This window comes from Cottoperca gobio, chromosome 24, assembly GCF_900634415.1.
Source record: "Cottoperca gobio chromosome 24, fCotGob3.1, whole genome shotgun sequence".
Lineage (NCBI taxonomy): Eukaryota > Metazoa > Chordata > Actinopteri > Perciformes > Bovichtidae > Cottoperca > Cottoperca gobio.
In genome coordinates, this window is record NC_041378.1 from 20,512,358 (window position 1) to 20,537,229 (window position 24,872).

At 40.3% G+C, this 24,872-nt stretch overlaps 3 protein-coding genes across 7 annotated transcripts in view; all 3 read right to left on the bottom strand.

Annotated features, from left to right (window-relative positions):
* Positions 1-1,160: 1,160 nt before the first annotated feature.
* Positions 1,161-4,690, bottom strand: traf3ip2a (TRAF3 interacting protein 2a). Its single transcript, XM_029425629.1, has 7 exons — positions 4,557-4,690; positions 4,265-4,443; positions 4,091-4,179; positions 3,940-4,008; positions 3,745-3,849; positions 2,765-2,839; positions 1,161-2,288 (listed from the first exon to the last, which is right to left on the bottom strand). Exons 1-7 carry the CDS (start codon positions 4,688-4,690, stop codon positions 2,142-2,144), a joined length of 798 nt encoding a protein of 265 aa, XP_029281489.1. The 3' UTR covers positions 1,161-2,141.
* Positions 4,691-7,929: 3,239 nt separating this feature from the next.
* Positions 7,930-10,208, bottom strand: LOC115003971 (probable G-protein coupled receptor 139). Its single transcript, XM_029425912.1, has 2 exons — positions 10,130-10,208; positions 7,930-8,939 (listed from the first exon to the last, which is right to left on the bottom strand). The coding sequence occupies exons 1-2, from the start codon at positions 10,206-10,208 to the stop codon at positions 7,930-7,932; spliced, it is 1,089 nt and encodes a 362-aa protein (XP_029281772.1).
* A 3,658-nt stretch (positions 10,209-13,866) lies between these two features.
* fynb (FYN proto-oncogene, Src family tyrosine kinase b) overlaps positions 13,867-24,872 on the bottom strand; it is a 72,377-nt gene continuing 61,371 nt past the window's right edge. For 3 of the 5 annotated variants that reach the window (XM_029425801.1, XM_029425803.1, XM_029425802.1), the window contains 7 exons: positions 24,451-24,615; positions 23,963-24,118; positions 22,248-22,427; positions 20,988-21,064; positions 18,045-18,198; positions 16,117-16,248; positions 13,867-15,477 (listed from right to left, as the gene is read on the bottom strand). In XM_029425801.1, coding sequence (XP_029281661.1) covers positions 15,269-15,477; positions 16,117-16,248; positions 18,045-18,198; positions 20,988-21,064; positions 22,248-22,427; positions 23,963-24,118; positions 24,451-24,615 — 1,073 coding nt within the window. In that variant the 3' untranslated portion in view covers positions 13,867-15,268. The remainder of the gene's footprint in view (positions 15,478-16,116; positions 16,249-18,044; positions 18,199-20,987; positions 21,065-22,247; positions 22,428-23,962; positions 24,119-24,450; positions 24,616-24,872) is intronic. The other 2 variants (XM_029425805.1, XM_029425804.1) reach the window with 2 other exon arrangements.

A 24,872-nucleotide genomic window follows, 5' to 3' on the forward strand; every position in this document is an offset into this window, starting at 1 on the left:
CCTTCTTAATCAACCAATCAGCAGGCATTACATTACACATCAAACTGATCCAGAAATATTATATATTCCATGTTTAATGCAGTGTTTGGTGGGAGCTTTTATCTAACGTGCTTTACAGTATACTGAGTGCATACAATTTTAGTATGAGTGGGAGCAAAGCCTCAAACTGTGATAATGAAAGGAACTTCTTCTGCATACTTCTTTAATGAAAATACATCTGGTTTTATGGGTGTGTTCCTCTCAGTGACAGTGATGGAGGTGAATTAAAGTAGAAAAGGAGTGTGGCTTAAAGCAAAAGATCACCCAAATACACAAATTCAGACATCATCGAGCCAACCACACATCATTCAAAACTGGTAGCAGTACATAGAGGTAGAACCTGAAGGAGGTGTCAAAAGACTGCTCAGATGTCATCACATGACATCAAAATCCTTCAAAATGTGGAGCTCTGGTCATACATTGGGGAGATGGTAACCCGTCTCTGTTCAAAGGACTTTTGACCTCTTCCAGTGGATGGGTTAGGGTCTGGTGTTTATGCAAGAAAAAAAGGATCCTCCACACTCACACTGACTGAGGCAGGCTGAGCTGATTGTTAGAATGATACGTCACAGGTTCAGCCGTCACTCTGCCTGTGTCAGTGTGTCCCATCCACCCTGGATGTTAAATATAAATTAGAATAGGAAAAGAATGGAATGGATATACTGTACATGTAGGTGGAAAAATCAGAGGGAATGTATTTTACAAGTAGCAGGGCATATGGATTTGGTATCCAGGCTGCTTTTTGTCTATGCTTTGACTCCCCAGATAAGGCAGAGTAAAGTGGCACGCAAATCCTGGAACAATAACAAACAGTGGATTTATTGGTACAGACAGCGCTTGTTTACAAGACAGCACTCTCTTGCAGGAGCTGGTAAGAGACTTCACCAGAGTTCCCCTCACAAGTCATTTTTAGGCTGACAGAATTGAACTCTGTGCACACTGACAGGGCACACATGATGAAGTCCAGGGTTAAGGCTGGCAGTTGGAGTTATATGTTCAACATATCGACAGGATGTTTACTGTGGCGCGTCTACACGTCCTTTTGCACTATGTTGTCGTAAATTATTTTATAACAACAGTCAAAATTAATATTGTCAATCAGATATTCACAGCGGTTAGTTAAAACAATGAAATTTATTCCAAAGAAATATGAAAACATAATATCAATAACATAAAGTAAAATTAAATGGAAATTGAATAAAGAAATAATCAACACTGGGAGTCATTATTTGGGGCATGCTGCCACCTTCTGGTCAATCAGAGGCTCTACCAACACATTCACAGATGTATATGTGGAGCTGAGAGAGTGTTTATTAAAATCTGTTCATCACAAAATAATATATACCGGTATTATGAATTCATTAATGCAATCTTAATTCAAATTATGCATTAATAAAATGAAATTAAATAATAATCTCAAGAAGATAATTAAACCTGTCTGTAATGCTTATTTTACCATTACATCTTAAACTGGAACTGCAAAACTAAAAGGCTTTTTAATGTTATGTATAAAATCTTACTAATGTGTCTCACCTATGATGTCTTCTACTTTAACTTTTACAGTTTTTATTTCATGATTAAACATGTCTCTCTTTAAAGAGAGACATGTTTATTGTAGAGTTTATTGTAGAGTTTATTGTATGACTGTATTGTATGACCACATGACTGCGTGGAATGTGAAAAAGGTCGCTCATAATGACAATTATCACCTGATTATAACCTCATCTCAGCTCGATGGAGAGTTTAGCCTCTTTTAGCTCTTTGTTTTAGTTTAATGGACTGACATTAACTACCTACCCAGAACCAACCAGCAAATTGGACAAAGATAGTGACTTAGTGGAAACATAGTGGAGCATTTAGTAGCTAAAGAGACGGAACCTAAAACAAAATGAAATGGAAAGTGAATAATTAACTTAAATTTGTCAGCTGGCCTGAAACGCTACTTAAAATGAATACTATTGTTGCTCTGTGTCTGCTGGAAATAAATAGGGAACTGTTTGTTATCAACTGATCAACTTTGTAAAGGGATAATATGTTCATATTATCTTTACAGTTTGTTTCGTTGCCAAATCAAGTAATTATTTTCCACATGTGTCCTTGTCTCAGAGGGGCCGAATAGTGAGGGTGAGGTCAGCCCCCCGCTGTGGGATGATGTAGCGCTCCTCCCTGAGCAGGCGCAGCAGCAGATCCTGCGTGTCCTGAGGCCAGTGGTAGATCCTGGTGCTCTGCAGCCAGCTGGGAACATGTCCCTGCAACACAGACACATAGAGTGCTAAAGCTCAAAGGCTATGTTCTAATGTACTGTAGTAAAATGTGAGCAGCTTATCATTTTAACCAAGATATAGCAATGATTATTGGCATCAAACAACTACAGCTCCCATAAGTATTAGCCATAGCTACTGTATGCCATCAAACCCTAAGAATTGTAGTACATAGACATTTTTCATTTAGGAAAACACAGGTGAGACTAACAACAATACCACTGGCTCCGTTCTATTCAAGAGTCCCAGTCAGTGTAAAGTCATGACAGTGTGACGGTGAGAGCATCTCATGTGATGTTCATTCTGAAAAGGGATCTGAGTGAAGACTGAGAGATGTGGTTGAAAGCTCTGAGAGCTGACACTTTTGGTGTCCAGACCTTCCATGCTCAAATTGTTTTTGTTTTGTTTTTGTAATTTGTGTGAACTATCCTGTCATGTGTTTGCTGTTCATTGCTTTTACTTACCTTGGATGCATTAGGAAACACCACAGGTACCAGTCTGAAGTTCAGGCAGCCTTGTTGAATGAACTCATTTTGGATCTGTGCCAACAGAGAACAAAAACATAATCAAGAAGCTTTTTACATTTTATTATTTGATGCCTTATTTGACAATACCCAACAGGCCTTACAGAGAGTTGCAGTAAGTATCATTGAGCTGTAACAGCTTTCCAGTATGCTCTAACACTGTGGGGCAGTGGGTGGAGCTGCCAAATGAAATGCCCTGTTCTCAAGGTATTTCCTCATTCTCCTGACCCTATTGACATGTGGGCGGAGGTCCTTTAATAATAATAATAATAATAATAATAATAATAATAATAATAATAATAATAATAATAATAATAATAATAATAATAAGCTTTATTTGTATAGCACCTTTCATACAAGAATTGCATCCCAAAGTGCTTCACAGCAAAAACCTAACTGTTAGTACAAGGACAGAATAAGAGCATTTACAGTACAATAATCACAGTGTTGATGTAAATGAGTCTGTACCATTACAAAAATAACAGAATTAAAATAGTCTAAAATAGCAGATAAAATGGCAGAAATAAAATAGTATAAAATAACATTGGAGTATTGTGCCTAGCTTCCGTATCTGTGCAGTACTTAACGACCCTCCTGTCGGAAAACCACATTCATCACACCATTCTTGTAAATGTTATAATGTAAAATGTAAATGTAAATGCCATATTTTGAAAGCATGAGATCAACAATGAATAATTCACCATTAAAAGGCTAAGATAAAAATATATAAAATATCACTATTAAAAGGCTAAAGTAAAAAGATATGTTTTTAGCATACTTTTGAAGATATTGAGCGAGCTTGCCTCCCTAATGTCTGCAGGTAAAGTGTTCCATAATGACAGAAGCTTGCCACCAGAGGGGGACATTTCCCACAGAGCTCAGTGGTTGACAGCTGTCTTGATAGTTGTGTGATTCCTCACCTGATTGTGAATGTACTTGGTGTGCAGGCCATGCTCGTCGTCTCCATCTCCCTCCACGTCCTCCTTGTACTTGGGGCTGATGACCACGATGATGAGTACTGCTTTCTGTATATTAACATCTTACTGTCAGCTTTTGCAAAAGATTGCATTACAATTTGGATTCTTTCTCTGCTCAGATGCAATAAAAAAACTTACATCATTCAAAAATCTGTCCATCCATTTGGTGATGCCCATTCTACGGATTGGATTATCAAAGATGTCAATCTGTCAACAAACAGGCAGAGTGTGACTATTTGTATGTGAAGTCAGTGAGAGTCAAATGTGATGGAGACATGGCATGACTTACTGCTGGTTTGAACCCCTGATCAGTCAGAAATTTAGTGAAAGGAATAATTTCTTTGGCTGTGTCCACTGAATATGTGATGAAAACATTCCCTGTCAACATAGAGTCAGCGAAACATCATTATCTTATCTTGTCTGTATTATTAGATTAGGAAGAGAAGACATTGATGTGACTTACTACACTCCTCAGGCAAACTGATGGTCCTCCTCATCTCCCTTGTGGCTGTATCAGCCTGGAGGGAGCGATCCATGCTGACCTCGTGCATCACATCCCGGGCAGGTGCCACACACTGAGGCACAGATCCATGGGGGGGATTTGTAATATCTTTAAGTTGCAGCCTATTATAGGGGGGATTCCTGTGGAGGGGTTTATTGCATGACATCTGGGATTCATTATATGATACATTATATGACTCAATGTTGAAAATATCAGATCATAATGACAAACAGGACAGAAAACGTTCTCATACCATGACTGTTGTTGGTATTGAGGCGCCTCACATTGATCTGCTGGGTAACCATGATTATAATAATGATCATTATTGTGACGGTGCAGATTTGCTGGAGGGCAGCATGCACACTGTCTGAGATGACTCCCCTGCATTGGATTTAGGCCTGCAGAGAGATATAAAGATATAACATAAAAAAGTTTCCAAATCAGCAGTAATGAGGTCATTCAGAAACTCAAAGGGCAGCCAATTGACAGGGTCAGGGAGGCAACGTTTAAAAGTAAGTACATCACAGATGTAGTGATTTAGGCAGATTGAGGTTCCTGAAGGCAAACATTATTCAATAATATTCAATAACTACTAATGACACTAAGTGCCATTGGATACTCAAAGTCTCCACTGAGAAGTATGGTTTGTTCCTCTGTAGATCCATTGAGATGCACAGTACTTTGATTGTATTATTATTATTATTATTATTATTATTATTATTATTATTATTATTATTGTTATTATGTTTCTACTTTTTTATCTGTGATTCTCATTGTTAAACTGACATTGTCTTCTATTTTCAACAACAACAAAAAAAGTCTCCATTGAGACCCATGTGCACATAATAGAATACTGTTGGGTCAAATAAAAGGTAGAAACAAGTGCAAGACAACATGTCTGCCAATAGTCCGTATTTAATGAAAGGCCAACATCTAAACTTACTGTAGGCTATTAAAGAGAGCCTATGAAGCTTTTTTTGATTAGGAGCAATATGAGATAATGGTACATGCTAAAATGTAGTGAAAGACTAGCATGCAAGTCTGTGATTCAGTAATACAGCAATATCTACATGAAATGTGTTAGTATTAGTAACATTAGCCACCAGAAGCTACTGGTCATACCAGACCAAGAAAGGCTATAGCGTACTAAATTGAGCAAGGATGACTTTAGTGATGTGAACACTACCAACAAAGTTCCATTCACTTTCATTGTAGAAGGGATGGAGGCAAACACATTTCAAAACCTAGACAAATAAAAAAGACTAAACTAAAACAATCTGCATTGAGTCTAGTAGAAGTAAGAGAGAAAGTGTGTTTTTGTGCAATGTGAACTATACTAAGTTTAGATGTAGGCCTTTCATCAAATATGAAATATTATCAGACGTGTCATTCACCATCAAAACAAGTAGGTATAAATCTTGTGGTCAAAGATATAATTTAACTGATGCTCTTCAGAGTAAGAATAAAAAACACATTATCAAATATAGGCTAATGTAATTATACATGTTCCTGAACACTGTCAGTGACAGCAGACACCTACAGTATAACGTTTCATGTTTCTAATGATAATGCAACACGGTCACTGACCGGGCATACGTGCTGCAGGGTATTGTGAAGGGATGTAGTTGGTGAAGTTATCTCCAGACTTGAGTGCGTGAGGGGGATCCAAGCGTTCTTCCTCCTCCGCAGAGTGCGCCTGGGGCCAGCTCGAAGGCCCCACAAAGCCTCTGTTGTGGTTAGCCATGAGTTCCTGTTCATACAGCAGCCACTGCTCTCTGAAGCCATGAGGCCAAATACCTGCAGGGTGAGGGGGCTTCATCTGTCCTGAGTGTGGAGGGAGGATGAAACAAGGATGGGGATCTGCTCTGGGTTCATGTTGGGGCTGGCACTCACGTTTCCACGGGCCGACAGTGTGTGCTGCTCCCTGAGCTTGCTCATAGCTTTCTTGTTCATGCAGCCTTTTGCTGGTCTCTGTATGTCCACCACACTGTCTGCAAGAGGGAGGCCAGGCCAAGTCCAGACTGGAGGATGTCATGCTCTCATCCATCTCAACAGGAACACTCTGATGAGGGCAGCGTCCTGACAACAAGAGGCAACAGAAAAACACATTACACTTCACAACAGACAGACAGATTTAAGAATGCTGCAAGTCTGATGAGGATTTGTTTCCTACCTTTAGAAGAGTCCATTTTGTCACTAGTCTGTTGTCTCTGGTGAAGTGAAACTGAAGACAACGTTAAAGGAATTAAATGGAGCACGACAACTTAAAGAGACACATACAGTACAGTACCTTACATTTGCACAGCTGGCAGATTCAAAGTCCACTTTCAAAGTCACAAACCAGAAGTAAAAGCTTTAACCGACAGCGGAAATGCACATAGTACATAGTACATAGTACAAAGTAAAAAGCAGAAAGACAAATATTCAAATGATCAAGTATAAACTGTTCTCAGGAATATTATTTACACATTATTGGTTCCTCCTCACTGAATAGGTGTGTACATGTAACTTAAGAGGAGCGTTTGAGTTTAACACATCAACACGATCGCTGCAAACTAGTACAAAGGTCAAAATCACAGATCTAAAGGTATGCCAGGTATGCCTTCTTAACTGACAAATAAAAATGATCTTAAAAAGTTTTCAGTATGTATCCCGTATAAATGTACATGCAGAGAATAAACCAGAACTTTACTGTACTCCCTACCTTCTCTTTGACCTGCTTATCCGCCACAGCACAAACCTGTTCTGAGGCAAACAGGAAACATTCCCACTATGCAAAGCAGGGAAGTGTCATGACTCATTTATGCAAATAATGTAGGGCATTAAGACGGGTAACTGGCAACTGCCTGGTTGTTTCTTCAGAAAGGTAGGCATTCTGTGGTGTTCTGTATGTCTACTGTTTCTATTTTATCCAATTCTTGGAAAAGTGGACTTCTCAATCTTAAAGCAACACATTCAAATTTGTCAAACGGTTGACTTGACCTGTACATGAATAGCATTGCAGCATTGCTTATATTTTATTTGGAACAAATCATTATAGCCTACTATTAGATGTCATGTGGCCGTTTTGGATGTGCAAACATTTTCAAGGCTATAAAGCAGGTCTCCTTTTACAACTACACATGACAAGGACGACTCAGAATCTTCAATTACAAAACAGAGAATAACTTGTTACGGCCGATGGATCACATCCATTGTTACAATAGTTCATCCACATTCATCGTTAGTTTGTTTCGTACACTGTATTTCACCTATTGTATGGTCGACAAGACAAATCTACTGTCACTCTGTGAGGATGTAGTTAGCGTTACATGCTAATGTTAAAATGATAACATACTCACAATGACAATGCTAACATTCTGATGTTTAGCAGGTATAATGTTTACTATGTTCACCAATGTTAGCCCGCTTACATTTGTAAATCAACACTAAACAGAAAGCTCAGCTGACGCTAATAGGAATGTCATTAGTTTAGCAGGTATTTAATCACAAACCAACAAATAATAGTATTACTATTATCACGGCTTTTGAAAGTTTTTGAAATATGGTTGAAAGCCCTGAGGTGAAGGATGATAGAGGATATTTATTTCAAAAGTCTGATCTTTGTCCATTCTTCCAGATCCATTCTATTCTGTCAGTTTGAGATTGGTTAGCACCACAGTCACAGGGCCGCTGGATGGCGAGGCCTTATGATTTACCACTGAGAAGACTTTCATGATGGTGTGGGTGAGGACAGAGCCCAGCTCACGTGGCTTTGCCTTACAAGTCGTCACTTGGACCAGCTCCCGCCGGAAGCGCCGGCTGACCATGCAGTAGAGCAGGAAGTTGGTGGTGGAGTTAAGGTTCTGCAGCATGTTGGCTAAATCTCCGGCCACATTGATGGGGATGGTGTAGTCGTTCCTGTTGAAGTTTTCGTTGTTGTACTTGGTCCTCAGGATGCAGTATGTGACAAAGCGGGGCAGGCTTAGGACAACGAAGGTCACGGAGACGGTGCCCAGCAGCAGGATGGTCCTCCTCAACATGCCCCTGGTGCTCCTCCCATGCATGACTCGACGCTCTTCCTTGGTGAAGAGGTTGCTGGCGCGGCAGAGATGGTAGCCAATGAGGTAGTTGAAGATGATGACCAACACAATGGGAATTCCCCCTGAGAGGAAGGTCGTTATCCACACTATAACAGTAGAGTAGGCCTTATTGCGGTAACAACACCTGGGCAGCGTCACATTGTCTCCGTCCACAGTAATGTTGACAGGTGTGACGATGTTGATCCAGCCCAGCGGCACAGAGGCAAGATGTGACACCAGGACAATAGCCACACAGGTCAATTTAGTGACCCAGGCCTGGGAGAAGTGATGCTTGGCCGCTGTGCTGCGAAGAACAAGGTAGCGCTCAATGGTAAACACCACCACGATCCAGGAGGAGCTGTAGAGTGATCCATACTGCAGGAATCCCAGGATGGCACACCAGGGATTGGAGTGCCAGAAGGGCTGCAGTAGCCAGAAGGTGAGTGTCAGGTCCATAAGGATCACCCACACCAAGTAGAAGGTGTCCATTATGGCCAGGCAGCTCAGATAAATGATGGCCGTCTCGGACATCCCGCATTTACGGAAGCAGATCATGTAGAATGTAAAGAGGTTTGCTGTAAAACAGGAACACAATAGTGCCGTTGGATATGTTTGCCTGTCTGGCCATACTTTAAATTACTACCAATTACTTTATAGATGCATTGATTGTGTTTTGGCCACTTGGGGGAAGCAGCAAATTAAGAAGAAAAAACAACTTTATAAAGTTGTTATGACAGATTATTTTATCGGCAAACAATAATCATCCAGCACAGGACAACATTAGCATTCATTTGCCATTGTGTGTTTGGCCACCTGACAAATTTAAATCCAATCTCCTGTTTGCTCTGGTTTGGTCTTCACCAACTCCCGAGAAAAACATTCCACTCGTTGCTAGATGCTCCTATGTTCACCAGCTAACTTTGTCGGTCTGCTGTTTGTTGCTATGCAGGAAGTGTACTCTGGTTTAGTTTAGTTTTGGCTGAAAACAACTATTTGCTGATACTGGAAGTAAGATTTATGAAAGTCTAGTTTATGGGCCTGAAAACCAAAGCAATAAAATAAAAGATACTAAAACCAAATGTAGCGCTGAGGTGAGCTAAAGAGTTGGCTCTCTGTTTGTGATTGACCACTTCCACATTAGCATAGACATAGACATTTGATACATTGTTAATAAAAAACAGTATTTATTAGTGCCAACAAAGTATTTTAATGTTTAATAAATCAGTAATAATTTATTTTAGTATATAAATTAAAGGATATTTTGGGGTGTGTTTCTGCATCAAGCAGTTGTTGGTAAAGAAATAGCATTAGCACATTGATGCTAACTCTTTCAAACAACCACAAGGTCACATTTATATATTTGTACTTTTTACATGAAATACAAAATATACAATGAGTAATTTTAAAGATAGGCTAACAGTTCACCCCTCCTTCCAGTCGTTGAGCTAAGCTAGGCTACTCATTGCTCATAGGCCTACCTGCATCTGCAAAGAACACACATAACTGATATCAAGCTTATTGTCTGAATGAAATTAAATGTGTATGCCAAAACTTTTATTTAATATTGCAGTAATGTTAGTAATTCATAGAATATGATTATTGATGACGATACTCTGAGGGCACTGGGTCAAAGCGTGTACTGATTACTGCCTGCAGGACAAAGTGAGCTAAAAGTGATTGATTAACTCCAACAATGTCACTGATGTCCTGATAAAACCTATGCAAGCATGGACAGCCAAAGACCAAACAAAATGAAGATACAAACCTGGAATGCCCATGACGCAAAGTAAAGGGTAGTAGATCTTCTGAACTGTGACAAGGATGGTGACGCCAGCTCCTTCCATATTTCATTCACCACCAGGCAATAGCTCACATACTAATACCTGCAAAAAGCAGGGTTATCAGTAGCTTTTTACTCTTTAGAGCGGTGGAGCTTTAGAGCTTTTATTATGTTTAACTACTTGGAGATATTTAGGTGAAAATGGCATCATATAAAATGTTTATTGAAAACTGAAGTTTATGTTATTTATGAGCTGTGAATTCAATTATCACGGAAATTACTGAATTTTAAATGTAAAGACAGGGAGAAAAATAAGAATACTAAAACCATTGCACCTAAGAAACATTGATTAATTTAGCTTTGGATATGGATCTATAATTTGTCTATCATTTACATTTGGTTGTAAATCAGAGGCCATTTTACTCTAGATTATTTGTTTGCACAGCTAATGTGTCATCACTTTCAGAATTGTTATTGTTGAACTAAGCTTGAACTTGTTCACAGATGTTACAGCAACAAAAATAACTTGATTCAGCTGTCTTTTCCCTCTGGATTAATAAAGTATCTCTCTCTCTCTCTCTCTCTCTCTCTCTCTCTCTCTCTCTCTCTCTCTCTCTCTCTCTCTCTCTCTCTCTCTCTCTCTCTCTCTCTAGCTATCTATCTATCAAAGTTAAAGTGAGCCATTCAGCTGATGACTAATGAAAGCTGATCTGTGTGCTTTGGGTGGGTCTCATCTGATCCATGTGATCTTGATCACACACAGATCCTATACCTCTGTTTCTTTGAAGCTTAATATTCCCTTCATCCTTTTATCTTTTCACAGTGCATTATCAATTATCTGGACTGTTGCAGGTTAATCAGATCTTCATCTGGAAGGTCAATATTACAATTGATAAAATCAGACATACCTGCTCTATAGATCCTCCGAGCTGTTCTATAGGTGACGTATAGAAGTGACTTCCTCCACAGAGGTGCATAGCAGCTGGTTATGTCCCCACAAGGACAAGACCATCAATGACACCAGGAGGGATGAGGAGACAGCTCCAGCTGCTGCTCCTATAAAGCTTCAGGAGGAGGGCTCACATCACCTGACCCATGTGAAGCCTCAGTTGTTCCTAAATAAGATGCACATAAACTAAAGCCAATAACTGATAGCACAAAACATACAAAATGACACAAGTATTAATATGTGTAATATTATGTTTCTATGAATAGAAGATAGAGTAATGATTTGTACCTCAAACTTCAAACTTATCCGTCATGAATAGTGCTTCTAGCAAGCTAGATCAATTCTTTCAAAACCACTGAGAGGTTTGTCTTACAAAAGGATAAATGGTCTATAAACTAAAAACTTTAAATGACAATGGGTTTGGTATTTTCTTTTTCAAATTGGCATTTCATCAGGGAATTTGCTCCATTAACGTACAATATCAACTAAGGCATTAACAATGTAGCTAATTATGTGCCCCTGGTGTCAACGTCTATACTTAACAGGCACTTTGGCACCATAGAGTACACATACTATAAGGTGATTTGGTGAACCAAATTTCAAGGCAAGCCATCAAATAGTAGCTTGATAATTTCACTCAAAATCCTCTGAGCAACATTCTGTTTCGCAAACCTTCAATCCATCCAGCAACTAACAGAAAGACAGACGGTGCCTTAAGAAATATTCCTGCCCACAAATCCTATTTGGATAGCACTTTATAATAACAATCATTAAAAAAGTGGTAAATTGATTAACATTATTTAGATATATAGTTAATACTTTGTTAAATGTTAATAAACACTTTGTAAAGCATCTATGAACACAGATAATTACTATGTGGTGGTTAAGGATTGTGACTGCTTCATCTTTCTATGTAATGTTTATAGATGTTTTACAAAGTTTTTATTAAAGTTTACAAATAATTTGGCAATCAATAACAAATACTTAATATAGTATAATAATAATAATAAATAATAATAAACTGCGTGTAACAATAAACTGTTACAAGTTTACTGATACAGAATGTAATTATTATTGTCTCTTTTCAGCTATGATATAATATATCATTTATAAACTATTAATTCATTATTAATAGTAAAGAAGAATAAATAATAATTATTTCATATTACATAAACTAATGGTAGATTAACATACATTGTAGCATTACTATTAATGAAACATTATTAATGATCACTTCATTGTTTGTTAACAGTACAATAATTATTATCTAAATGTTAATAATCTATCACCCATTTATTAATGGTGGATATTATAAAATGTTTGCGGAAGCTACAGAAGTGCAGCAGAAACGTTGACTGGGGTAAACCTCGTTTAGCTGTCAGTGCACACTTTACACGTCCCACCAGTATTGATCCAGAATCAAACAGTAGAGGACAAACAGAGACCTTTGTCGTAGCGTACGGACATATTGATCTGTCAGACACAGGTGTGATAACATTAATGATGACTGCAGCTGTTCCCTGCTCTTAGTCATGCTGGCTCACTGGCTTGGTTTGGGCTACTGTGACAGCGAGATGAAACTTCAGCCACATTAATTTTTGTACTTTCATCTGTGCTTTTCCTGATATGACTTTTAAAAATTTGCCGTGCCGTGAGAAAGGTCTGTTCTTTCCAACAACGCACGTAAAGTGGAAATACATTAAAGATCTTCAGGAGCCCTCTCAGAGACTGCGACCCGGGTCGTGCTGGATATAAATTAAATTTACTGGTCTCTATCAGCTCTCATTACATGGTACGTCAAAATCAAGAATTTGTTTTTCTCAGGTGAGATGGAATGTGTCAACTGTGAAGTTCAGGGAAAAATAACGTGAATTATTGCTGTTTTGTTCAACTGTAAATGCATGTTAATTTAGGATTAATCATGTGTCTCTTTGTGTCCATCACTTTTGTTTTACTCCCCTGTGAGGGAACATGTCAAAGGTCCATAGAGAATTAAGCAGCATCCCAAAGTGGAACAAAACGGGGACAAAGAAAACTGTCTGCTACTGTTTCTCCTGCTCCAGGCTTTATTATGACCACGTGCTCAACACTGTGTCACTGGCCCCTGTTCTGTCTCTCTGCAGGCGTTTCACACCTCCAGGCTATGCAACTCGTAGTACTGCAGGTTTGTTGGCACAGAGGAATGGGATCATAAGGCAGGAGTGTTGCTCCAGTTTCACAGTCCTGGTAATGTTCATGCCCACTCATTGCTGACACAGAGCCATTCGGTATTAGTAACATTGTGCTTTTCCTGCTATGACACATCAGCTATAAGTCATATTAAATAAAAGATCATTGATGATTCCCTTCAGTAAATCTACTCTAAATAAGTGGATACAAAGAGGAGAACCATGAGCATCTATTGATATTACAGTTAAACTGTTATTGGTAATAAAGTGGTTGCCTTTGTTGGATATGGCAGTTAAACTTTCATGTTTCACAAAACTGTCCATTGCATCTCTACACTTAGAAAGGAACATTGAATTAGGCATAGGAAATTAAACTTCAGTTTTCTAAGGCTCAAATATGTGCAAACTGTTATTATTATTTTCATGCAATTTCTAATATTATCCATATTTATGGATTGTCTACATTCATCAATCTTTTCTCTTCTTTGTATCTGGATATACACTACTAAAGAGTTCCCCTTTATGATGTATTTTCTCCTCTACTCAGATAGCATGTCAGAGTTTAGGCATACAAACACTGGCATGTGGAAAGAATGTGTCTTGGAAAGAGTGTAAAATGTTTATTGTTCCTTTCTGAATTTCAAATGCCAAATCACTGAATTAACAAAACAAGTAATGTTAAAGGGAAGTAAGCGACAATTAAAACCATTTAGATGAACGACTGAAAAATGAGTTTTCCGTTGGCCACGAAAAACCATCTGCACTCGACCTGATCAGGGTTCAATTCATTTTCAATTCAGTGGGTTTCTTTGTGAATTCAAACCCTAAAAACTTCAACTTCTATTCTGAATTGTAACGTGAATTGGCTCCAAGCCTCCTCTGAACATATACTGTAGTACAACTAACTTTGAACTACCTAAAGGGTTAAATAAGAACATACTCTGTAAAAACCAAAGATTGAAATACTGATAGTAAAATCATAAAAGAAGAAATAACTGAGGAGGTTAGCTGGTCCAGGTTCAGCTGCAGTTCGCCGCTCTGCAGGCTCAAGTGGAGGGCGCACAGGAGACAAGGAGAGCGCCACCGTCCACACCGACTTCCCCCGAAAACCCCTTCCCCCTGCGCTGACGAGGGGCAGCCTCGGTAGGAAATGAGACATACATGCTCTCCTCTTAAATTAACTGAAACTTCATGTCTTCCAGCTAAAGATAAACAACACTTGGTAGAAAGAAGAAATATTTTCCACCCAAATGTTCTCAAAATGATTAGCGAGGAGGGATATGTTCAAAATCCTCACACGCTCGGCTGTAATATACAAAAATGTGTCATAAATCATTTGTAAAAGAACCTTGTTCTATCCAGCAGCAGCCCAACAACTCGCGCTCTGAGGAAGCTTTGTGGCGTGCAAAAAAAGAAAACAAGTGTGATGGAGGATTGTGCCATGCTTGTCTGAAGAAGATAACAATTATAATAATAGTGAATTATTTTACACATTATGGAAAATTTGAAAAAAATATATGGAGGCATCATATTCAATTCATATCATTCAACTTGTAGAAAAGAATACAGGAGCTACAGTATAATACACGCACACATGAACTGTGCCTGCTCAGGTGCTCGTCTCAAATGCTTCTCTTCCTTTGCCTTTATCTTTTTTATCATTATTCTTTTGTGCAGGAGAAAATACAATCTTAAAGCAAACAAATAAACTAAAACAAGCCTTTTTTATTTACATTGAATACATTGTATTATCACAACCCAAGTTAACTCAGTCCATCCTCCAGCCCACCTTGTCAACTTCCCTACTTATCGCATGTGCAGAGTTCAGACACTGGGGGGCACGTCGGAGACGAGGGTTGTGTTTTAGGGCTTGGTGGTGGAACTGAAATGCTCGGGTTGAGCTGAGAAAGCTGTACAGATCCCTAAAATAAAGGCCTGGCTGGGAAGGCTCAGAGTTTTTTTTAACAGCACTGATTGGGCCAGTCCTGCCCAGCCCCGAGCCCGAGTCTAGAGGTTGTCCCCGGGTTGGTACTGAGGCTCGGTGGCTGTGAAGTAGTCCTCCAAGAAGGCCTGCAGGTACTCAAACGTGGGCCGCTCCTCTGCATCCTTCTTCCAGCACTGCAGCATCAGCTCGTGCAGTGAGATGGGGCAATCCTGGGGGCACGGCATCCTGTAGCCTCGCTCCACCTGCTCCAGCACCTCACGGTTGTTCATGCCTGAAAATGAAATACACGCACACGGTACGTAAGTGCACTAGCGTCTCTTAAACAGATCAATACGACATTCAACACAAACAGAATCCCACTGGTACGCATCTTTTCTGAACATCTTGAATCTGCAAAAGCCTGTCCATAAATGACTAATGAGTTACATTTACCTTTGTGTACTTGTTGGAGTAGTTTTAATGAAGCTTACTCTTGGTCAAGTATATTTTGGGAGAAAAATGAATATTTGTACTCATTTGGATGTGCTACTTTTATGTATTTGTTGTCTTTATCCATATTGTATTCAAAGCCAAACTTGACCAGAGTCACAGCTGAAGAATAATGGATGAAACTACAGCGGCAGATATAGAGAGAACAAAACATTCATGTCTCTCGCTGTCTATTTCAGTTTCTGCATGAAATTCAGTTGTCCCACAGGCGAGCGACAGTACTTAAGGGTCATCTTACATTCTGTCAGGGAAAGGAAGGTTACCCAAGCGTTAAATAACCTTTTACATATAAACAGCAGGAGGGCCTGTTGTCATAGAAACAGCTATGTACGTTTTGGCAACAACTCTGCGTTTCCAACAAGAGAGCTTTCTTCTTATCAGGCCACTTTATTGGCTGTTTAACCCTACCCCCCCCCCTCACCTGGGTAAGGCACCCGACCCTTGGTGACCAGCTCTGTCAGCAGGATGCCAAACGACCACACGTCCGACTTGATGGTGAACTTCCCGTACAGTGCAGCCTCGGGGGCGGTCCACTTGATGGGGAACTTTGCCCCTGTGGGAGAGCAGACATGAAATAAGAATCACTGGAGCGAGTGCATCTGCAGGGGAATCCTCCTCACCTCTTACCTTCTGACAGGCCACCTTCTCCTTCTTGGGACAACATATATGTTTGGTAAAAAAAGTAGTAGAGCTGTATGATAAGTTACTTCTCCCTGCTCAATGAAGAACTCCACAATGTACAAATCAAGATCAGCTGCTTTGTGTTGACAAGTGAAAAATATGTGAGAAATACACAGCTATTTTTCTTTCGCTGTCAAACTTGTCACATCAAAAGTATTCGCGTATCTGATGCACATTTTTTGCTAATATTTCAAAAATGTTTCACTCCACTAAAGAAAGCTGAGCCACACTCATATCAGCCGTGTCCATTAAGGGGGGTTGATTCTAGTCTACAGTCAATCCATAAACACAGAGTTTTTAATCATGAACAGTCAGCAGTAATTCATAGACAATAGTTCAACTGTGAGCAGCTTCGTGAACTGGAGCACCTATTTCTCAGAACATGAGTTTCTTTTTAGTGTTAACTGGGTCTGAAGTGATAACATCCCACAGTGCTTTTTATGAACTTGAGCAAAGAGTGCCAGCTGCTGCCAGATGTGCACAATAATGCCATTCAACATTCTTCTTACTGTTGCCATGGGGGTTGTGATTGTCACTGGTTGCCATGTGTGACATCACTGGTTGTGATTGTCTGACCCCAGTGATGTCATCAGGGTTACTGTATCTCAGTGTATTCGTGGAAAGTACCAACATTAAGTCTGTGTTAAAACCGGGAGTGAGGAGTTTGAAACATTTAAAATGTGTCTCTTGTGAGTTAAATCTGCTTTTAAGTACAAGGGAGGTGTTGCCTGAGTAGTAGATTTATTTTCATTCTGCTCAAGAAGCACCTATTCACTTCCATAACCCAAACAAGTGCAGCCATGTCTGCCTGGCAAAATAAATAGTTTGCTCTATCGCTCTCTGTCAGAGTCAGTGTACTTTATTGCCATGAGTGACATGCTGATTTTGACACTAAAAATAAACACATTTCACATGTGAGCTCCAGCAATACAGTGTGGTGTAAAATAAGTACATTCCCATTGATTACTGAGGCTATTGGCTCGCCATAGTCTATTTTTACCCCTCCACAGTTTCATAATGAACCAAAAATATTTGCATTTTTCACGGCTGGGCTGGCCCTTGCCGTGTACAAGGAAATAAATAAATACAAGGCTATATGTACATACAATTTACAGAATAATAGAGAGAGCTCTGTGCAAAATCATATGCAGAAAGCTAAATGTATGTTACTGTGTAGTGTGGAGTGTGTATGTATCTGCCTGTGTGTATGTCATTACAATCATTTGTGAAAATCCTGTGGGAAACACTGAATGTGCAAATTTACATTACCTCTACAGTGTTATCGGACTCACTCGTGGCTCACAGATATACAGCACTTATGATTGTCAAACCTTTAAAGCTACTTAATAGGAAAGTTCAGGATGTGAATCACAATTATGAATATCATATTAAGTAAAGACAGTTTTTTTTGTATATAAACATATTTTGGGACATTTCATTTTCTGCTTATGAAATGAGAGGAGAGAGATATAGCAGAGTTCCCTGGCCTCAAACCTTGTTGTTCGTGAGTCAGCACTTTAACCTTTAGGGCACCAATTACAATGCGAAATGAAGTATAGAATTTCCTCCATGAACTAATGCAGTCATACCGTATGAGAATGTGTGTGAGTGGGAGCATTAGGTATGTGCATTTAACACTGTGTGTGTTCGTGGGAGAGGAAGCCCCACCTTGCCGAGCGGTGTATTCGTTGTCTTCGATGAGCCTGGCCAGGCCAAAGTCAGCGATCTTGCACATCAGGTTGTCACCCACCAGGATGTTGGCGGAGCGCAGGTCTCTGTGGATGTAGTTCATCCTCTCGATGTAGGCCATGCCTGCTGCCACCTGCAGCACAGCACAATAACACTCACTAAAAACATTGTTTCTGCTCAATAAAGATACTGTGAGCTTTTTCTAAATATGAAATTATTTGTATATAACATTCAATGCATTAAAATAATGCATAAATATTGGCTGGTAGAGAAAAAACACGTCAATCCAAAAAAGATCTGTAGGCAAGTGATTCTGCAGAAGAAGAAGAGCTTGTTTAGGAAGGGCTTTAGAAATGCCAATAGTTGATGGTAGTTATAGCTCTCATACAGACAAGTTTCGAAGATAATCAAAAGTTCCGAATCACTTAATAGAAAAAATATAAAATATCACTAATAAAAATAATCTTTTGATGCAGCCCAGTGAGTCTGACATGTTAACATAATGAATGCATCGAGACCACATGTGAAAATAACAGAAGGGTTGACTAACAAATAAACACTGCACCAAATGACAAAACAGGGATGCTTCTGACTTCTGACTTTGTGTTCGGGAGGCAGACACCCTCTCCACATTTAAGAGCAGGCTAAAGACTCTCCTTTTTGATAAAGCTTATAGTTAGGGCTGGCTCAGGTTAGCCTTGGATCAGTCCCTAGTTATGCTGCTATAGGCTTAGACTGCCTGGGGACACCTCCCTGCTCTCTTCCTTCTCTTCCTCTCTCCTCCCCTCCCTCCTTCTCTTCTTCTCCCTCTCTATCTGTATGCATTTATGAAAATGTTTGTTACTAACACAGCATCCGGGGCATCATCCCCGGAGTTTCTGTGTCTCATGTGGCAGGTTGCCACTGATAAAGTTTACGTCAGGATCAGGAATCGTGGCTGCGCCTGCTGCCCTGGTCCTGCTGGACACCGGGAAGCCTTTTTGACATTTTCCTGGATTCATCCAAACTTTCTCTTTTTTTTTTTTATCACATAATTTTCTGTCAAATGTTGTATTTGTACTATGTTGTTTATCCTGTACACACGACATCTATTGCACGTCTGTGCATCCTGGGAGAGGGATCCCTCCTCAGTTGCTCTCCCTGAGGTTTCTAACATTTCCCCCTTTAATTGTGGGGTTTCTTTTAGGAAGTTTTTCCTTGTGCGATGCGAGGGTCTAAGGACAGAGGGTGTTGTATCCTGTACAGCAGGGGTCGGGAACCTTTTTGGCTGGGAGAGCCATAAAAGCCAAATATTTGTTTATGCATTTCCTTGAGAGACATATATTTAATACATTTGAACGCAACTTTATGCGTGCATTTTTAAAGAATAACACGTCTCCGAGTACTAATAGCGGTATCAGTGTTTCATTGAACAGGTGCTCTTTTATTAAATAAACTAAACGCTTACGTTATTTATCTAATTTATGTGCACGTTTCAGTGTGTACTGCACAGATCTCCGGGACGATGTGAGCTGGCCTTTTTGTGCGACATAATGAAGCATCTCACTGTTAAACCTGCAGCTTCAGGGCCGTGTGATCACGGACATGTTTGATGCAGTGAGAGGTTTCCATGCCGAGCTGCCTGTGGGAGACTCTGATGCAGAAGGAAACTTTGGTCACTACGTGTTTCCAAACACTGACAAACATCTCCACCGCTGTGTTCCCGACCGCTTTCTGCTGATAAACTGAGCGCATTTGCCGACTTTGCAGCTCAGAAATAAAAACTACTAATCCGTTTGCAGTTGACTTAAATATGTTGCATATCTTTTTGCACTTTATCCAATATGTGTATCCTGTTCAATAAATATGGACCGTGTTTGGCCCTCGACGTAGTCCCAGTTTTTAATGTTGGCCCTATCTGTAATTGAGTTTGCTTAGTGGTGGGCGGATCGATCTAAAATATCGATGTATCGATAGCAACGTTGGTAACGTTGCTATCTCTTCTCTACGTTCAGTACACAACTCCCGTTAAATCACCCCCTGCAAAACTGTGAGTGTTGCCAGTGTGAAGTCACGTGACGTCACTCAGCAGCGCACTGCTGGCTGCATGATGGCAGAGAAGAAGAGGAGCGCCGTTTGGTGTTATTTTACAGCTGCAGACCAAAATAATACAAGCTGCGATGTTTGCAGAAAACAAATAAGGTACTGTGGCAACACCACAAATGTATACAACATCTATAAACAAACCCAAAAGAGAACTCCGAGGTGCAAAGTAAACGGAGGGAGGAGGGCAATCCCCAAACCACAACCAGACCCCCGGCACCGAGACAGAAGTCACTGGCAGAGGCCTTTCAAAAAAAGTATCGGAATCGGCTATACTGGCCACATTTTGAGGTATTGCACACCCCTACTACTGCTTGCTTTGTGCAGTTTCTCCTCTGCTCGGTTTCGCGAAAGGCGGGGCTCCGCCACCTACACACACGTGTGAACTCACCTTAACTTACAGTCAGAGACAGAGCGGAGGAAAGGAGAGTGTCATTTAAAATGACACAATATAATTATTTATTACTTGTTAATCATGTCAGCTCAAAATTATCTGCTAGCCATATTGCGTTATCGAAAGAGCCATAGGTTCCCGACCCCTGCTGTACAGTCTGTAAAGCACACTGAGACAAATGTGTCATTTCTGATATTGGGCTATATAAATACATTTGATTTAATAAATGTAACAAAATATACTAATGCAAACTAAGGCTGGTCTCAAAAAACAAACATGTTCCAAATAAAGGCCTGATAGGTAAGTTAATAAGTATGTTTTAAGTTTCTCAAATATTTTCTGTTGTTTTCAGTAAACCAGTGATAAAAAACATGTCTTCTATTCCTGCTACTTTCATGTCACAGAAACACACTAAAGTAGTTTGCAGCTTTTTGATCAAGGTGTACCTGCGCTGCCATATCCACCAGGTTAGGCAGCTTCAACCCTCGTCCTTCTCCATCCTTCAAGAAGTCCAGCAGGCTTCCTACAGTAGTCAGCAACACATGTCTGATGTCAGTCCAAGTTCACATACAGACACTGAAGACAAACTGTATGTCATAGATCCATCCGCCAATCAGTGGTGCCCTATGGACCCCGCCCTCGACAGGAATAACCAACCTCGAGCAATTATCCGACAGCTGAATGTGAGACATGAGCTTTGTAAATGTCTATTCATTTCTACTTTTATAATCAACAATAATTAGCTAGAGTTAGAGGATAAATACAGGACTGGGGGACTTGATCAACACAAATACTTAGACATTCATCAATTTCACACTGGCTTGGCTTTTTAAAAACACATTGTTCTCTCCAACTTAATGAGCTGACTGAGATGTGGCAGCCTCTGCATGCAACAGGCACATCAATGTTTACATTCTTGTGTTCTCTGGTGTTTATTGTGCGTCCGCAGCTCTTTCTTGTGGGGTTTCTAAATGCCAGTGTTCTATTCCTGTGTGTGTTGTAAGATCTATCATATCATTGTTCATTTACTGAGTTTTATGCTACGTTATCAAACATATCAACACTAGTAACACTCACAGCAGTCAGAAAGATAGTTTTTGAAATTTAAATGAAATTGAGCAAATTGAGTCCATTATATTAGCTCTCCAATAACAACAAAGGGGTCCTGACAAAATAATGGCTTTGGAGATGGATTTGTGCCTTTTTGTTGCATAATGCTTCATGTCAGAGTTTTGTTATTTTCAAATGTAATTTAGAATCTCTTCTCTGTGTCTGTGTCCATGTGCTGCAAGTAGATACACAACGCCCAGGGCAAACATGGAAAGAGACCGACTGTACCCAAAGTGTTGCATTAGCCTAGCAAGCTAACCGTCAGCAAAGAATGACATGTAGCACAAATATAAATCCGTTTTGGGTCTCAAGTCGAGTAGTACCAGTTAGGACCAATGGAGTTTGGTGTTAAAGGTGCCGTTACAGGTTCAGCTCTCAGCTTGAGACCCCTAACCCCAGCACCTGCTCTTTTGTATTATGGCATTATAATTGTTTTAATCTTACATTTTGATACAACTTTCTACAGTTCTGTTTGAAAATGGAAGGAATCTTTAATTGATTTATGAAACTGTAAGACAAAATGTGCAAAAATGTATTGGGACTGAATGCTTGTGCAAAGAACTGTATCCATGACTGTTGTGCGTATATGCACGTACCTTTGCCCATATACTCTGTGACGATGTAAATAGGCTCCTCCGACACCACGGCGTAGAGCTGAACGAGCTTGTCATGGCGGAGCTTCTTCATGATCTGAGCCTCCTCCAGGAAAGACTCGGGGGACATAGTGCCAGGCTTCAGAGTCTTCACTGCCACCTTAGTGGTGCCGTTCCACGTTCCTGCCACCCGCACACACATGCTGGCATCAGTACAGGGGGAACATGGATTCATATTCAAAACACATTATCTCAAAGTCAGACTTGCCAAGCCTGCTGTCTAATTCGAAAAGATGATTGGCGGCTTAGAGTCAACTGTAGTCAAAAACAGGGAAAGTATTGCTTTAAAATAAAAATGAAGCAAACATGCAACACAGAATGAGATCAGGAGACAGTATGAGAAGCAGCTCGTCTGTAATTCTCATGCTGAAGGATAATTAAATGGGTACGAGATTTAGAGTGGACCTTGATTTGAAATGGCTTTCAAAAGCCAGGAGAGGGATCCAGCAGGGCTTTGAGAGCCACAATACGCCAACACAGGAGCAGCTAATCCTTTGTAGGATGATTAACAAAGGCAAGCCTGTAAGCGCCTCACTGATTGCATGCCAGTTACTTCAACACAGCATGGCTATGCCACCAATGTGCACTGCCTCCAACTACTGTGTCAGAGCATGCATAATAAGACCACTGTGATCACTCCAATAAAGTAGTACTCCATTTATCTCATCCATTTATCTCATCCATTTATCTCATTCTGTGACCAGTAGTGATCCAAAGGGTGCATATGTTGATTGAAAATAAGCTCATAAATCAGAGCAGGCTTCTTTAGTGATGCAGCTGTGTGCACTAAGCGTGATGGTGGCCTGATGAGTGTGAGGTAATCATCATCTGGGAGAAGCCTTGCCTTTAGTATCTGTGCAGCTGGATTATTATAAGAATGCAAACCATCATACTGTGCAGTATGGAAGCCCCAGTGGCCAAAACTAAACCTTAACATGAGTAAAACATTTACAGTATATTTAAATGAGCAAATATGAAATTATTAAATAAATTATTAAAGCTTTTGAGGTCAAAAAACATTACTGTGAATATTTAGTTTATTACTGAACAGAATAAATAAAAATACATAATGCTCCTCTAGCCTGGGGTAAACCAGTGTTTGTGTTTGATTGACAGGAGCACGGAGACATAATGTCGACAAACTGCTGGTCACTTCACTTACAAGCTCATGACAGTATTTTATTAGCAGTAGTGTTGAAGAATAAGGACCTCTCCATTTAGCGGGTACTGCACCTTTCCCTGCTGGAGATTTGTTTGCTAGCTTGTGCAGGACAAGATAATCAGTATACTGTAGATAAGAAGCAGGCAGCGGCTTGTAATGGCATTAAACCAAATACTTATTTAATATTGACCATTTTGGAGTTCCATACTACACTTAATGCCGTACTCAAATAATTACTGGAAATAACAGCATACTATTATTATTATATTTGTATTTATGTGTAGGAACTGATTTTTAAAGTCTTATTTTATGGATTATGTCTTACAAAACAAAATAAAACCTCGCAGTAATGCTTGAGAGGGATAAAATAACAGTTACTTTCATTCCAATTAGCATACAAAACTGCAAAATGTTTCTTGCTACTTTTAAGAATGCAGGTAAAGGATGAACGGAATTTATTTCCATGGTGGGGGGGCCAAGGGTGGGACTTCCTTACCGTAAAACACATCAGCAAAACATCCCGTCCCCAGCTTTACTTCCAACTCAAGTGTGTTTCTGCTGATCTCCCAGGCATCATGACATAAGCCCATAGTGTCAGGGATGTAGTTCACACACACGCCCGTTAAATTAAAGCACAAACCATCCGCACTCTCTACAAGGGGAGGGAAGGCAAGGCACACAGGGTTAACTACTGGGGAGAAGAACATGCAGAGAAGCACATGGAAGGGAGCCATCTCCACACTGTGAGAGTCTCCGGACACATTGGATGTTTTTCCACATGATTTTGGAAGGGAGGGGTCAGAAACCAGAAGTATTTCCCTGGCAAAAGCCACAAACTGAGAATTATCTAAATGTTCTGCCCTATTTTCTCATTTGACTCCGTCCCTTCCCAGGCCAGATGATGTGCTTGTGTCTGGTGTCTCTGTTGGCTCAGTGTGGCCCCTTCCATGCGACCTCTTCTTCCGGAGGCGACTGGATCCGTACCCATCCAGACCTCCCCAAACTGCCCATTCCCAAGACGCTTGATGAGCTGCAGCGACTCCCGCGGGATCTCCCACACGTCTTTGGTTTTAACTGACAGGTCGGCGAGGCGTGGCATCCCTTTATGGCAGGGAACCACCAAGCGACAGCAGAGCCCGGCGGCTCGGTCTGCACACGCCGCACAGTTATGCAGAAATAAGAGAACAGACAGAGATAGACGGAGAGTTAGCAGAGCATTCTGCCGGAGCGGGGGAAGCCTCAAAGCAACACAAGAAACATCAGTAAACATGAAAGGGGATCCAGCAGTAATCTAACGTGGCCTCCATGATCCTTACTGATCATCATACACATCTCAGCACAAATAAAGCCCCACCAGGAGTTTATCTCCAGGAGACAGAGGTGCTGCTGTCTAATGGAAAGCCTGA

What these genes read in the sequence shown, in the direction of transcription:
- traf3ip2a (XM_029425629.1), bottom strand. Translation starts at nt 4,690, where the DNA reads ATGCAGGGGAGTCATCTCAGACAGTGTGCATGCTGCCCTCCAGCAAAT. An exon ending in CCAAGTACATTCACAATCAG is followed by an intron (nt 2,840 to 3,744) that starts GTGAGGAATCAC and finishes CTGTTGGCACAG; the next exon opens with ATCCAAAATGAGTTCATTCA. An exon ending in TGTTTCCTAATGCATCCAAG is followed by an intron (nt 2,289 to 2,764) that starts GTAAGTAAAAGC and finishes TCTGTGTTGCAG; the next exon opens with GGACATGTTCCCAGCTGGCT.
- LOC115003971 (XM_029425912.1), bottom strand. Translation starts at nt 10,208, where the DNA reads ATGGAAGGAGCTGGCGTCACCATCCTTGTCACAGTTCAGAAGATCTAC. An exon ending in TTGCGTCATGGGCATTCCAG is followed by an intron (nt 8,940 to 10,129) that starts GTTTGTATCTTC and finishes CCTGTTTTACAG; the next exon opens with CAAACCTCTTTACATTCTAC.